At 43.8% G+C, this 15,802-nt stretch overlaps 1 protein-coding gene across 1 annotated transcript in view; it reads right to left on the reverse strand.

Moving 5' to 3' along the window:
* Positions 1–883: 883 nt before the first annotated feature.
* The window catches only part of SCNN1D (sodium channel epithelial 1 subunit delta), a 47,134-nt gene continuing 32,215 nt past the window's right edge, over positions 884–15,802 (reverse strand). The window contains exons 9-16 of the mRNA XM_070759686.1: positions 11,557–11,720; positions 9,511–9,609; positions 6,624–6,741; positions 3,932–4,010; positions 2,427–2,484; positions 1,723–1,784; positions 1,434–1,509; positions 884–1,328 (exon numbers count right to left, since the gene is read on the reverse strand). Coding sequence (XP_070615787.1) covers positions 915–1,328; positions 1,434–1,509; positions 1,723–1,784; positions 2,427–2,484; positions 3,932–4,010; positions 6,624–6,741; positions 9,511–9,609; positions 11,557–11,720 — 1,070 coding nt within the window. The 3' untranslated portion in view covers positions 884–914. The remainder of the gene's footprint in view (positions 1,329–1,433; positions 1,510–1,722; positions 1,785–2,426; positions 2,485–3,931; positions 4,011–6,623; positions 6,742–9,510; positions 9,610–11,556; positions 11,721–15,802) is intronic.

Here is a 15,802-nt window from a genome sequence, read left to right on the forward strand (position 1 = left end):
TTTGCACAACCGCCGACTTGAATTGTGATAACTATTGCTTTGTGCCCTTTTCCTGTTTGGCCTAGGGAACACAGGACTTCATGTTTCTCAAAGAGAAACAGAACATCAGAAATACCCAACATAGATTTTTATGGGTCAACTCAAGTACAAGAAGTCCTTTTGCTCAAATGAAGAGCATTGGTGGCTATTATCTCATCCTCCCAAGGTCCTGGTGGTCCCGTTAATGCAGACGATACAGAACATTTCCTCATAAACGTCCACTTAAGAGGCATTTTTAGAAGAAGAAAAAAATACGTCCATGGTTTAACATTTAACCTGAGTAAATCTGTGAAATGTTGAGGATCCGATTTATTCTAGTTGAGGGAGCCCAGCTGAATCTGGTTTTCTCGGGAGAGTTTCAAAAAGTAAGATAGTTTTTAAAATAAAAATAAAAATATGGAACTGGACAACGGCCAGGCAGCCTCCTACTGCCCCAGCTCACAAAAAATATAGATTACTCTTTTCAAAGAGGCCGCGGAACAGCTCAAAATTAAACTTGATTATCCATAGGACAAATGTTGCAACAGATATAACAGAAGGAAGAAGAAACATTTTCAAGTCAATCCAGGAATTTGTCAGCACGCAATGTCTCAACGGCCTATTAGTCCGTGGGGAAAGGGGTGGGAGGGTTGTTGATCTCTGTGACTTCCATGAGCTCATTGAGGAAGCCCTGTATTTCGCTTACAGGCGTAGTCATGGATTTGCCTTAGGAGCATCTAAGGAGAACCTGAAAGAAACACCCATTCCACTACCTGTTGAATGCCCAATCCCATGGGTCCTATCCTTTGGGGCTTTGACATTTTCAAGGGTGGGCAATTCACTGCTCCACCTTCCCCTGTAGAGAAACTGTCCTTTGAAAACGACTTCGTGGGCCGTTAACTCTTAGGATCTTGCCATGTCCCTTGGTCTTCTTGGTGCTTAAATCGGTGAAGCACCACGCGTGGATATAGCTCCGGCATCTGATATTTGTTATGTCTGGAATACGGAGGGAGTCCCTCGTCGTAAACGAAGGATGGATTCTCGTAGCTGGTCTGAGACATCTCTGCATCGTGGTCCGTGGCCAAACCTTCTTCGATGTAGCGGTATTTCTCCAAAGTCAAACTCACACTGGGCACCTTAGGGGGGCTTGAGACCTTGTGTCTTCTCTTGGCCGTAAGCCGCCGGTAGAAGAAGATGAGAGATAAGATGGTGACATCTACGAGGAACTCAAGCATCTCGACCACCGAGAGGACAGACGATCCAAACCAAAGACTCCACTGGCTTCCCATGTTGGACATCACCAGGGTCACCTAAAACCCCAAGTAAAGACATGAACCGTACGGTTAGTGGCTTCAAATGTTGTTGTCTTCCCGGCATAAAGTGCGTGCGTGAGAGACTGAATCACCCCAACTTACGTTATATTCTGGAGACTCATCCCAAGAGTAGTAATCTAATTGTTCATAGAAAATATTCACCTTGGCAATGTCCTTGCTGAAATGGAAGGAAATAAAATGTGAGCAAACCAAATTTCTCTAGTATAAAAGTTTGTTCTTTGAGTCCGAGAGCCCTGATAAAATTAGAAAAATTCCGTTAAGTCCCCGAATGGAAGCTATTGTTTTTCCTATCAGGAAAGCAAGCAAGCCACACACCACCTGCAAAATCAGGATTTCTCCAGCCAAGAAACAAGAAAATCATGTCACTAACCTGTTCGTTATGGTGATGTTGTTGTACCTGTTGTCTGCCTGCAGTGCTCTGTGAATCCATTTCTGAAATAGAAGCGCAGGGATCGAAATTAAAATCTGAAAGGGAAGTCATAAGGGGACAGAAAGCTGCACACTAGATGGGGAGAACTGGTAGGAATAGGGAATTCTGCCAAGAATTCTGACTTCGACTTAGAACGATGATGTGAGACAGGTTGCTGATATATTGCAGTTTGCAAGGCTGGGATTTTTATTACAGTTTCTTATCTCACAGTTCTGCAACCTGAATTCAGAGTTTGTGGTGGATTTCTTAGTGAGCTTTATCTCATTTCTTTCTGCTATTTTCTCTCTGTTTCATAACCTCTTTTGGAGTTTTGTTTTTTTTAAAAACAAGTTTGACTTGACTTTCTGTGCTCGCCTAGGGGTTATAGATATATATACCCATGTGTCTCTGTGAATTCTTATCCCCGAGAGATATCTCATGAAATATGACCTTTATAGCCTATCAGGAGCTATCTAGCTTGAGGTATGCCCTCTCTGTTCTCAGCTCAAGAGAAGCGTGGACAGCTTCCAAATCCTTTAAAGAATGGTGGGGTGAAAGCAACTCTGAGTAGTTTTAATTGTTATGTGGTCCACTGTAAGTCAATAGTACATGCTTTCCCATTCCCACTCTTGCAAAAAAAACAAAACAAAAACCCATTGCCTTACCTCAGATTTAGTTGATGGCCAGTTAGCGTATCCCGCAGAGAGTTTATACCAAGTTTCCCTGCCAATGACATAGAGTTTGCTGTTAATTCCATATCGGTCTAACAAGTTTGCATTCATATCTTTTTCATTCATATCTTATGATTCTTGATGAATGTATTTTATTTTTCTTTATGTACGCTGAGAGCACATGCACCAAAGACAAATTAATTGTGTGTCCAATCACACTTGGCTGATAAAGAATTCTATTCTATTCTGTTCCATTCCACTCTTTCTTCATTCTGTTCTATTCTATTCTATTCCTATTCCTATTCTACTCCTATTCCCATTCTATTCCTATTCCAGAGATGCAGTCCAGTGGAGACACTCCAGTAGTAGCCCACCTGATGATTTTGGCACAATGGCTCCAGTGCTGTTTGTGCCGGTCTGCGCACACTTCCATATTTTTTTCCTAATTTTCAGTGATTTTTCGGCTCTCTGAGCATGCATGGAAGTAAGATTTTCCCTCTGAGCATGCATGGAACTAAAATCATGCACTGGGATGTCACGATGTGCACTGGTAGGAAAAGGTGAAAGGAACCCAGCCTTGTCCTATTCCTATTCTACGTTTATAGAATACTAGAAACTACTTCTTGTAGGTCAGGGGTAGGCAAAATTGGCTCTTCTATGACCTGTGGACTTCAATTCCCAGAATTCCTGAGTCAATTATGCTAGCTCAGGAATTCTGGGAGTTGAAGTCCACATGTCATAGAAGAGCCCACTTTGCCTATCCCTGGTCTAGGTCAGTGATTTTCAACCTTTTTTGAGCTGCGGCACATTTTTTTACATATTTTTTACATATAAAAATCATGTGGGGGAGTGGGGGGGCTTAAAAAAAGTTTGGACAAAAAAATTCTCTCTCTCTCTCTCTTCCTCCCTTTCGCTCTATTTCTCTCCCTCTTTCTCTCTCTTCCTTCCTCTCTCTCTCCATCCCTTTCTTTCTCTCTTTTTTGCTCTCTATCTCTCCCTCCTTCCCTGCCTCTCTTGCTTTCTTTCTCTTTCTCTCTCTCTTGCTTTCTTTCTCTTTCTCTTTCTCTCTTACTTTCTCTCTCTCTCTCTCTCTTTCTCTTGCTTTCTTTCTCTCTCTTTTTCTCTCTCTTGCTTTCTCTCTCTCTCTCTTGCCTTCTTTCTCTCTCTCTCTTTCTCTCTTGCTTTCTTTCTCTCTCTCTCTTTCTCTCTCTTGCTGAGCTTCGCAGCACACCTGACCATGTCTCGCGGCACACTAGTGTACCGCTGCACACTGGTTGAAAAACACTGGTCTAGGTGATCTACAAGATCCTGAGGTGGAGAAAGATGGCCCAGGCAAGATTCAAGCCTGCAATGGCTTCTATGTCTGCATGCACACTTGGAGGATTTGAAGCATGGGAGGAGATGACATTTCGCCGGACAAGACAGGGAACGGCAGAAAAAACGAGGGGAGGTTAAACCTGCTATCCCTCCAACTAGATGAACATCCCTCTGCTACTCACTTGCACAGCTTGGGGCACTGCTGAAAGCAGATTAACTGGTGGTCGGTGAGCTTTTTGTACAGCAGATAGAAGCAATGCCCTGGGGGAGAGAAGAGGAATAGGAGGTCAATAGAAGGCAACTGGCATAGATATAATTCTAGCTGAAAATTCACCCGGGTTGGAAGATCCCAAGGGGGCTGAGCCTGGGTTTCAAGAAACCCCCAATTCCTGTTTCCAAATGAATATTTTTTATTTAATTTGTCTTCTATGCCGCCCAATCCCGAAGGACTCAGGGCGGCTTACAACAGTATACAATTACAAGTAACAATAACAATTAAAAAAAGTCAAGAAAAAAATGAACTAATTTCTGAAATCCTAATTAAAAATTAAAAACAACACACGTACTAGTCATTCATACCGATTCATATACATGGACAAGCTAGTGGTTGATTTAGGGCCCCCAGGCCTGCCGGCATAGCCAGGTCTTCATGGTCTTACGAAAAGCCAGCAGTATGGAAGCCATACCGACCTCGGGGGGGGGGGAGTTGATTCCATAAAGATGGGGCAGCAACAGAGAAGGCCTTTCCCTGTGGTCCCGCCAACCTGTATTGTTTAGCTGACGGGACCTGGAGGAGGCTGACTCTGTGTGCTCTAATTGGTCTCTGGGAGGTATGTGGCAGGAGACAGTCCCGTAAATAATCTGGCTCTGAGCCATATAGGGCTTTATAGGTGATAACCAGTGATGGGCTCCTACGGGAATGGTCAGGAACGCAGTTCCGGTAGCAAAATTTGGAGCTCCACCCCAGAGCACCCAATTTGCACTGAAAGATGTTGAAACAAAATGCATAAGCCACGCTCATAGAGTGGTAGTAAAAACTTTGGTAGCCCATGACTGGTGATAACCAACGTCTTGAATTGTGCCGGGAGACTAATAGGGAATACAGCTGGATTGTCACTTCCTATTGACAAAGGAGCAATAATCTGGCTTTCCCTTTCTGTTTCCAACTGAGTAACGTTGGGTTCCGGCTGCTGTCCAAATGCTAAAACACTGAGTGGGCGTTTAGGCTGCCTTTATCCTTTGGAAGGACAGATTACGGAACAAGACAACTGTCCAGCAGCGGCTCTAAGAACAAAGGGAAGATTACTGCCACCGCCCTCCCCTATTTTTCTCAAAGTTTCCCACCCCCGTCAATTTCTCAGTAGATGCACCAGCCCTTTGAGAAAGCCCAGATGAGGAACCAAAACTACAAGCGCTAACACTACTTTTATTGTAAGGTTGCGACAATAGGATCTTGCAGGTCTGAAAGCAAGCCTCCCCCGCTGTTGTCTTTCTATTTCAGGGAACTAGGGAGGGTTCCTTCTGACCTGCTTCCTCCATTCCTTCTGTGGGCTGAATATCTCTTGTCAAACCGTTGCTGCTGCTGTTAGTTATTTAGTTAGTTATTGAGTTATTCAGTTATTGAGTTATTTAGTTATTGGATTTGTATGCTGCCCCTCTCTGAGGACTCGGGGCGGCTCACAACATATCAAACAATATACAATGTACAAATCTAAAAATCCAATTAATATTGCTAAAAAAACCTTAAAACTCTAATAACATATAAAATCATTCATTCCCATTCATGCTGCCAGACATACTACACTTGTTGGCTAGGGAGCTGGGGTCTAATGGCCCAAGCCTGGCGGCACAGATAGGTCTTTAAACTCTTACGGAAGGCGAGGAGGATGGGGGCAGTACGAATCTCTGGGGGCAGCTGGTTCCAGAGGGCCACCCACCACCGCAGAGAAGGCTCTTCCTCTGGGTCCTGCCAAATGACATTGTCTAGTTGATGGGAACCTGAGGAGGCCGACTCTGTGGGACCTGATCGGTCACTGGGATTCATGCAGCAGAAGGTGGTCTTGGAGGTATTTGGGCCCGATGCCATGTAGGGCTTTATAGGTCATAACCAACACTTTGAATTGTGTCTGGAAACCAATCGGTAACCAATGCAGACCGCAGAGTGTTGGAGAGATATGTTTGTGCCTGGGCAAGCCCATGTTAATGCTTTTCCTCCCATCTCCCCCAAGGTTATTCTCATAGCCAATTATGGAACAGGAATCACAATGGCGAAATAAATAGGAATTGTTAAACTGTACTGTAGCCTTGCAAAAGCAAAAGGATGGTATTGAAGCAGAGATGGGTTCCTACCGATAGTGGACTGCCGACTGCACAATTTTGGAGCGAAGGCTCCGGTTTGTCTTTGCTGGTCCATGCGTGTCTCCATCCTTTTTCCCCTAATTTTCTGTGATTTTTGGCTCTCTGAGCATGCGCAGAAGGAAAACCATCCCTCTGTGCATGCACAGAAGCAAAATTGCACTGGGGATGTGTGTGTGTGTGTGCACGCAACATGTTGCAATGCACACGCAGCGCACCAGTAGGAAAAGGTAAGAAACCTGCCCCTGTATTGAAGCTCTTAAAATGTATAGCGTGAGAACTCAGATTGGCGTCAAGTGGCGCTGCAAAATTGGACGGGACAAAGAAAAGGCAGCCCTCGGGAGTTTCAAAATGGCCGCAGAGGCAATGATGTACTGTAGCCTAGAGCGGGAGGTTAGCCATCTCTCCACCCCAAAGTCTAACTACAATACAGTGAAGCGAGACATCCAACAAGCTTAGGGAGAAAGATGTGAAGGACACCGAACCAGATCGATCCCTTCGTCAGTCTGGATTCCTTACCCCAGGCAGGATGCTTATTGTAGTTGCAATACTCGGCTCCGGAAGGTAAGGGGTAAAAATAATATCCACAGCCACAGTCCTTAACCATATGATGCTGGAAGCAGGAATCCAAACAGGCCTGTGAGACGGTGAAATGGCAATGTTGGTGAGGGAGCAGAGCAAAACAGATTCACTAGATTGCATGAGAAACATGCAATTAAGACAGTTAAGAGGAGCAGTGAGAGATAGATAGATAGATAGATAGATAGATAGATAGATAGAGATAGATAGATAAATAGATAGATAGAGATAGATAGATAGATAGATAGATAGGTAGATAGAGATAGATAGATAGATAGATAGATAGATAGAGATACAGATATATATTGCTCAAAATAATAAAGGGAACACTCAAAAAATGCATCCTAGATCTGAATGAATGAAATATTCTCATGGAATACTTTGTTCTGTATAAAGTTGAATGTGCACAACAGCATGAGAAATTGATTGTCAATCAGTGTTGCTTCCTAAGTGGACAGTTTGATTTCACAGGGGTTTAATTTACTTGGAGGTATATTGTGTTGTTAAAGAGTTCACTTTATTTTTTTGAGCAGTGTAGAGATAGATAGATAGATAGATAGATAGATAGATAGATAGATAGATAGATAGATAGATAGATAGATAGATAGACAGACAGACACACGCAAATGATACTGCTCTGGGAATGAGCAGGGAAAAGATCTATTGACCAGAGGATAAAATGCTTGATTTCATACTGGGATTGCAACTGGGGTTATAGCCCAGGCATTGATAGAGGTGGACCTGGATATTGTTTGAGTGGGGAATATGTTAAATATACTGCTCAAAAAAGTAAACACTCAAAGAACACATCCTAGATCTGAATGAATGAAATATTCTCTTTGAATACTTTGTTCTGTACAAAGTTGAATGTGCACAACAGCATGTGAAATTGATTGTCAATCAATGTTGCTTCCTAAGGGGACATTTTGATTTCACAAAAGTTTGATTCACTTGGAGTTATATTCTGTTGTTTAAGTATTCCCTTTATTTTTTTGAGCAGTGTATATGCTATATATTTACCGTATTTTTCAGAGTATAAGATGTATCTTCAAGAGGCTAAAAGTTTTGGTGCGTCCTATACTCAGAATGTAGCTTTTTTAAAAAAAACTTTTTCCCAGCCCTAACAAGGTGCTAATGATCGTCACAACTCTTACCAGCTTGCAGGCTTGTTTTCATTGCTACTCGCTCTGAATATTTTTTCCCCCAGACTAACCAGGGGATTAAATAATGTGCTGAAGTTGACCAGACTAAGGATGCTAGCCAGATGAATAACTGGGAGGCAGATTCCCCCCCCCCATTTTCCTTCCCAAAAACTAAGGTGCGTCTTATACTGTGAAAAACACGGCACAGAGTGTAGTGATGGCTGCCAAATGGGGAGACTTGAAAAAGAGGGACTAGACCCATGATGGTGAAATGTGGCACACATGCCACAGATGGCACGCAGAGCCATATCAGAGAGCACGGGAGGTGTTGCCCTATATCACTTCCAGCATGCATGTGCATGCGCTAGGCAACTGATTTTCAGCCTTGGGGAAGGCCCTCCGGAGGCTTCAGGGATACTTCCTGGAGTGCAAAACACATCCCAACAAGGAAAACGGAAGTTCGGAAAAACGGACTTCCAGTTTGCCTATTGTGCTGTTTTTCACATTCTGGGGCTTCAGGAGGCCTCAAGAGTGCAAAAAACAGCACAAACGGGCAAACTGGAAGTCCGTGTGTCTGAACTTCCGTTTTGCCCACTGGACCGTTTTTTTTCATCGTCCCAGGCTTCAGTGAGGCCTATGCACATGCGCAGAGATGGGGAAGATTGTGTGCATGCACAAAGGCAGCGCGGGGGTGTGTGCACATGCATGGAGGGGACGGAATGTGTGGGCATGTGCACGTGTGCCAGCACACGTACACATGACCTTTTGGCATGAGAACCAAAAAAGGTTTGCCATCACTGACTAGACAAATGAATGGACTAGATCAGTGATGGCGAACCATTTTTTCCCTTGGGTGCCGAAAGAGCGTGCGCACATTGATTGATGGATTGATGCATTCGCTCTTGGAAAAAAGTTGGCTTCTTTGACTCCTATGAGGGTTTCTGCTTATCTTTCAACAATTCCCCCGTTGTACAGCCACCTGTGGCATGTGTGCCGTAAGTTTCACCATCATGGTTCTAAGGCAGTGATGGTGAACCTTTTTCCCCTCAGGTGGCAAAGCAGCATGGTTGTGCATTATCGCGCATGCACGAGTGCCCACACCCATAATTCAGTGCCTGGGAAGGGGGAAAACAGCTTCTCCCACCCCCCAGAGGCCCTCTGGAGGCTGGAAATGGCCTGTTTTCCAACGTCTGGTGGGCCCAGTAGGCTCGTGTTTCACCCTCCCCAGACTCCAAAGGCTTCCCTGGAGCCGAGAGAGGGTAAAAACGCCTTCCCCCATCCCTCCGAAGGCTCTCTGGAAGGGAAAAACGCCCTCCCAGAACCTCTGAGCGAACCAAAAATCAGCTGGCAGGCACACACATGCACATTGAAGCTGAGCTAGGGCAACGGCTTGCATGCCAGCAGATATGGCTCCACGTGCCACCTGTGGAACCCGTGCCATAGGTTCGCCGTCATTGGACTACATCATAATGACTGTATATTTTCTCAAGCAATGGAAACTGTAAAACTGATCAATTTAATTTCCTGAGGAGTTCAGTAACTCAAAGGATGCATCTGTCTTAGACTTTCCAAGGGGAAGTCGTAACTTTGGCCAGGATCAACAGAGATGGGATTGGGATTCAAAGATGCATTTCTATTTCAGAAACAAATAAATGGGGACCACACCCGTTTTGCTTTCTCCATACCTGCATCGTATACGTGCTGTTGTAGACTAATTTGATGTCGACATCTTCCCCATTATTGGTACATTGGCTATAATTCCCACCCAAGCGTGACACCTCATCCTATGGCATTGAGAGGGAGAGAGGAAAAAAAGCATTTTATTGCAAAATTCAATTGGTACATTACCTGTCAATCTTCCAAACCCAGCTGCTGATACTTGGTAAACTCTGGACTAAGTTGAAATACTTTCCATACATTATCAGTTTGGGAATATGCTTGTTTGCTTGCCTCTGGCTGGTTGTTTGGGAGAGTATATATGTATAGGGAACAGTCGACTGCTCATATGGCTAATGGGGTTCCTCATTAGTCAACACTGAACTGTACAGGTAGTTCTCACAGCCATTTATTTAGTGACCATTTGAAGTCGCAACAGCACCGAAAATAGTATTGTTTTTCAAACTTACAACAGCTGCAGAATCTTGACGTTCATATGGGCAAAATTTGACAACTGGCATGTTAATTATTATAGTCTCAGTGTCATGATAACTTTTTGAGACTTTCCAACAAGCAAAGTCAAAGGGGAAGCCAGATTCCCTTAACAACTGGGCTACTAACTTAACAACTGGAGCGATTCACTTAAACAACTGTGGCCAGAAAGATCATACAATGGGGCAAAACTCACTTAACAGCTGTTTTGGTTCGCAACGGAAGCATGGCGCTCCATTGTAGCCCTAGGCCAGTGATGGCGAACCTATGGCATGGGTGTCACAGGTGGCATGCGGAGCCATATCTGCTGGCATGTGAGCCTTTGCCAATCTCAGCTCCAATGTGCATGAGTGTGCCAGTTAGATGCAGCCAGAGGCTCTGGGAGGGTGTTTTTCGCTCCCAGAGAGCCTCCTGGGGGGATGGGGGAGGGCATTTTTACCCTCCAGGGAAGCCTTTGGAGCCTGGGGAGGGTGAAACACGAGCCTAGTAGGCCCAACATAAATGGGGAAACAGGCCATTTCCAGCCTCCAGAGGGCTTCCAGGAGGTGGGGGAAGCTGTTTTCACCCTCCCCAGATATTGAATTATAGCTGTGGGCACTCATGCATGCATGATAGTGTGCGCATACACTTTTTCGGCACCCGAGGAAAACAAGGTTCGCCATCACTGCCCTAGGCAGAGGACTACCTGTCAATCACCTGCTGAACAACCTATGGACCAGGGGTCAGCAACCTTAAACACTCAAAGAGCCACAAAGGTCCTAACTGGAAGACCCCTGTTCAATTCTGGTCCCCCAACATGGAGTCTCCTCCTAGCGCGGCGTCCTTTTCCCTCTCCCTGTCCTAACTGAAAGCCCTATAAGTTGAGGAGCTGACCGGTGACAGGGAGCCGCAGCAGAGGGATGAAAGAGCCACATGCGGCTGCAGAGCCGTGGGTTGCCGATCCCTGTTCTAGACCTAAGAATCTCCAAGACAGCAGGACCGCCTTCTGCCATATGAATCCCAGCGACCAGTTAGGTCCCACAGAATCGGCCTTCTCCAGGTCCCGTCAACTACTAGACAATGTTGCTTGGCGGGGCCTAGGAGAAGAGCCTTCTCTGTGGGGGCTCTGGCCCTCTGGAATCCGCTCCCCCCAGAGATTCGCACTGCCCCCACCCTCCTCACCTTCCACAAGAGTCTTAAGACTCACCTATATCGCCAGGCCTGGGGCGATTAGACTCTAGACCCCTGGTCAATGAATGTTACGTATGGTTGTTGTTTGAGTGGATATGATTGGTTTTTTTAAAAACAATACTGGGTTTTATAGATTAGTACATTTAGTTTTTAAATTAATTGCATTTAGATGATTATATTGTATTGTTCATCTTTTTATGTGTTGTAAGCAGCCCCGAGTCTTCAGAGAGGGCTGGTATATAAATCCAATAAACATAGAAACATAGAAGTCTGACAGCAGAAAAAGACCTCATGGTCCATCTAGTCTGCCCTTATACTATTTTCTGTATTTTATCTTATAAATAAATAAATAAAATAAATTTCCAGTTCTCAAAAGTCACCTTTGAGAGAGAGAGAGAGAGCAGAAATCCCACCTGTTTGATCCCAATGGTACTTTTGGTCCCAGGCCTGATGTCAAATCCTTCGTGCTCCAAAAATGGGGTTTGGTTGTGCCGGTGAATCATGACTCTCACGCCGGCCTTAGTGGAGAGCAGAGGCATGTGGTCATTTTTCTCCACTTTGAGAATAAGGGATAGGCCTGTATTGGGAAGGAGAAATGGGAGGACGTTTTTAGAAACATAGAAGATCGATGGCAGAAAAAGACCTCCTGGTCCATCTAGTCTGCCCTTATACTATTTCCTGTATTTTATCTTAGGATGGATATATGTTTATCCCAGGCATGTTCCAATTAAGTTCCTGTGGATTTACCAACCACGTCTGTTGGAAGTTTGTTCCAAGCATCTACTACTCTTTCAGTCAAATAATATTTTCTCATGTTGCTTCTGATCTTTTCCCCAACTAACCTCAGATTGTGCTCCCTTGTTCTTGGGTTCACTTTCCTATTAAAAACACTTCCCTCCTGAACCTTATTTAACCCTTTAACATATTTAAATGTTTCGATCATGTCCCCCTTTTCCCTTCTGTCTTACAGACTATACAGATTGAGTTCATGAAGTCTTTCCTGATACATTTTATGCTTAGGACCTTCCACCATTTTTGTAGCCCGTCGTTGGACCCATTCAATTTGATCAATATCTTTTTGTAGGTGAGGTCTCCAGAACTGAACACAGTATTCCAAATGTGGTCTCACCAGCGCTCTATACCCTGGGATCACAATCTCCCTCTTACTGCTTGTTATATCTCTAGCTATGCAGCCAAGCATTCTACTCGCTTTCCCTACCTCCTGACCGCACTTTTCACCCATTTTGAGACTGTCAGAAATCGCTACCTCTAAATCCTTCTCTTTTGAAGTTTTTGCTAACACAGAACTGCCAATGCAATACTCAGATGGAGGATTCCTTTTCCCCAAGTGCATTATTTTACTTTTGAAAACATTATACATTTAAAAATCAGGATCTTGTGGAAGAGGGCAGGGTTTGTTTCTATCGTGCTCGGATTGCGCTGCAGTGAGGAGGCTGATAGAAACTGAATCTCGCCTGCACGTGGCTTGCCTCTGGTGTTGTGATTAGCGGGTATGGGAAGCAATGTCGGCTGTGTGGGGGTTACGTTTCACTTGTGAATTATTCACTGTGACTCCGCAGCCTCCCATGTGAAGAGAGGAGGGAGTATCTGCCCTGAGGAAGGTGCAGTGGAGTTGGAGTTGCATGTGCTTTTAGCTTCTCCTGTACACATTGAGGAAGATGACAGGTTTCAAATAGTCCAGGGATGCGGGGAAATGTCTCTTCATATTGAAGCGCAGTTTTATATCCTTTGTACCACCCACACATTTACATGAACTGGAATGTTACTATTCCTCAATATATTCTTCTGACCATTTCTATATCTGTTAGAAAAATTTCCCAGAGACCAAGAGAATAAAAGCAAAAGTCTTTATTAACAACAAAATATAAAAAATACAGAAAAAATACAGAAAAAAATCTGGCATGATCATACAGGGTCTTGTTTACACCCCTTCCTTCTGTCCATATTTGGAGTTATTTCATCATCTTTCTTAGGACCTTTTAATATCATTTATTGTGTTGTTTTCCCCCCTCCTCTGATTGTTTCCTGGCTTGGAGTCTGGGGTCACTTTGCCCTTAACTTATTATAAACCCATTTTCTAGGAATTTTCATCTAAAATAGCAACATGATTTTCTCCTCTTTTGCCGTTTTGCAGTCCCTTCCTGGCAAGGCCTGCTGTCTCTGAAACCAAGGTTCATAAAGAGTTCATTACGCCAATAAAGTGTTCTTATCTCTAGGCCCTTTGCAATATCAAAAAGGCAGATATCTTTAACTTGGTGTTTTGGCCTCCCTAAATTCTGAGTTTTTATTTTTTTTGGCTATGCTCACTTACTGGCCACTACCGGTACGCTCTTTGGGACCATCGGCACGTGCCCAGCGGCGACAATGCTCTTGCGCATGAGATTTCGCCTATTTTCGGTGATTTATTTGCTTCTGCATATGCGGAGAAGCAAAAAACCACCAAAAATCAGCAAAATCTCATGCCTTCGCTTTGTGTGCATGCACAGAAGCCAAATCTCACATGGGCGTGCAGAGATGCGTGTGTATCTCCATTTCAACTACTGGAGCCCCATTACTGCATGTACAAAACCCTTTGGTGGAGAACATTAAATTCTGCAAATGAAGCCTGATCCTTCTTTTGCTTTTAATGTTTCCATTTGAGTTTCCCTGAAGCTGCCTTTCTTATTAATATCACTGGTGTTGTCTATAACAGTGATGGCGAACCTATGGCATGGGTGCCATAGGTGGCACGCGGAACCATATCTGCTGGCACATGAGCCATTGCCCTAGCTCAGCTCCAACTTGCATGTGTGTGCTGCCCAGCTGATTTTTGGCTTGCACGGAGGCTCCAGGAGGGCGTTTTTGGCTTCCAGAGAGCCTCCAGGGGGATCCAGCTCCAAGGAAGCTGGAAGTTGGAGCCAGGGGAAGGAGAAACACGAGCCTACTGGGCCCATCTGAAATTGAGAAACAGGCTGTTTCCAGCCTCCAGAGTGCCTCCAGAGGGTGGGCGAAGCTGTTTTAGCTCTCTCCAGGCATTGAATTATGGGTTTAGGAACTAATGCATGCGCAATAGGACATGCCCACACTCTTTCAGCAACTGAGGAAAAAAAGGTTTGCCATCACTGGTCTATAACAAGTAGATCTTATCTTGTTTTAAGTTTATTTAGTGTAGTTTGCTCTACTTTATTGTTTTACTGCCTTAAAAAAAAAGAACTATATTTTCGAGCATCTTTTGTCAATTTGCAAAAATAATACAGCAATGTTGTTGTTTTTTCCCCTAGGACTTTTAAAAGCAGCAAAAGTGCTGTAAAGGCTCAGGGAGATTTAATGCCCAGTTTGTACTGAGATGGAAAAATCTTTGTGACTCACTCACCCTCTCCTCTTCCGATTTCTCCAGAGTAACATGTTAGTTCTAAAAACAGTGTTAGTGTGACATAAGCTTGCTGTCTGCCTGTTTAAACACATTCTATATCTTATGAGCTGCTAAGCTTGGAGAAACCTGTATCTGGAATTGTGATTCCCCAAATGGCTGCCCAGGACTGTAGCGCTGTTTTCATTCTATCCGTCCGGCCTGATCTCCAGATTTTTTTCTCATTGCCTCTCACTTTCTCTGTTCTTTATCATGAAGGTGACATGAGGTCACAGCATCCTGCTTCTACTTTTTCCTTGATTATAATCAGTCTTCAGGTTTCTTACACACACACACGCATGTTTCCTCAAAAGTAAGACTGGGTCTCAGATTAATTTTTGCTCCAAAAAGACGCATCAGTGCTTATTTTCCCATTAGGTCCTATTTTCAGGGAAATACTTTATTAAATGTGTCCGTTTGGTTGACAATCTTAAGTGGGACTTACTTTTGGGATAGGGCTTATATTATGAGCATCCTGAAAATCATGCTAGGGCATATTTTCTAGTTGGGTCTTATTTTCTAAGGAAACAGGGGTGTGTGTGTGTTTGTATACACACCTGTTTCCCAGAAAACACGATAGATAGATAGATAGATAGATAGATATAGGTAGGTAGGTAGGTAGGTAGGTAGGTAGATAGATAGATAGATAGGTAAATAGATAAGATTAGATAGATACATACTTTAGATTAGATGGATGGATGGATGGATGGATGAGAGAGAGCGAGAGCAGTGTTTTCCCCAAAATAAGACCCTATCTTATATTTTTTGAACTCTAAAATAAGTGCTTGGCCTTATTGCTATGCACTCAAAAGCCCGACTGGTCTTATTTAATTTAATTTATTCGACTTCTATAATTTATTAGATTCTATGCTGCCCAATCCCGTAGGACTCAGGGCAGCTTACAACAATAAAAACAATACAATAATAGAATAATAAAAAGAAGTCGGACAACTACGGTAAATAAAACCCCATGTCCCTAACAACCCATATAAACCCCAAAAAACCAATCTTAACAAACATACATACCAAACAAACATAATTCGGGCATGTCTGATGTTAAACTTCGCGGCTCTCAGGCCTGTCGACAAAGACAGGTTTTAACAGCTTTTTGAAAGGCCAGTAGAGTGGGAGCAGTGCAAACATCTTGGGGGAGTTGGTTCCATAGAGCCAGGGCGGCAACAAAAAAGGCCCTTTTCTGGTCTTATTTTGGGGAAAACAGGGTTTTTCTTTCTTTCTTTCTTTCTTTCTTT

This window comes from Erythrolamprus reginae, chromosome 8 (genome assembly GCF_031021105.1).
Source record: "Erythrolamprus reginae isolate rEryReg1 chromosome 8, rEryReg1.hap1, whole genome shotgun sequence".
NCBI classification, from domain to species: domain Eukaryota; kingdom Metazoa; phylum Chordata; class Lepidosauria; order Squamata; family Dipsadidae; genus Erythrolamprus; species Erythrolamprus reginae.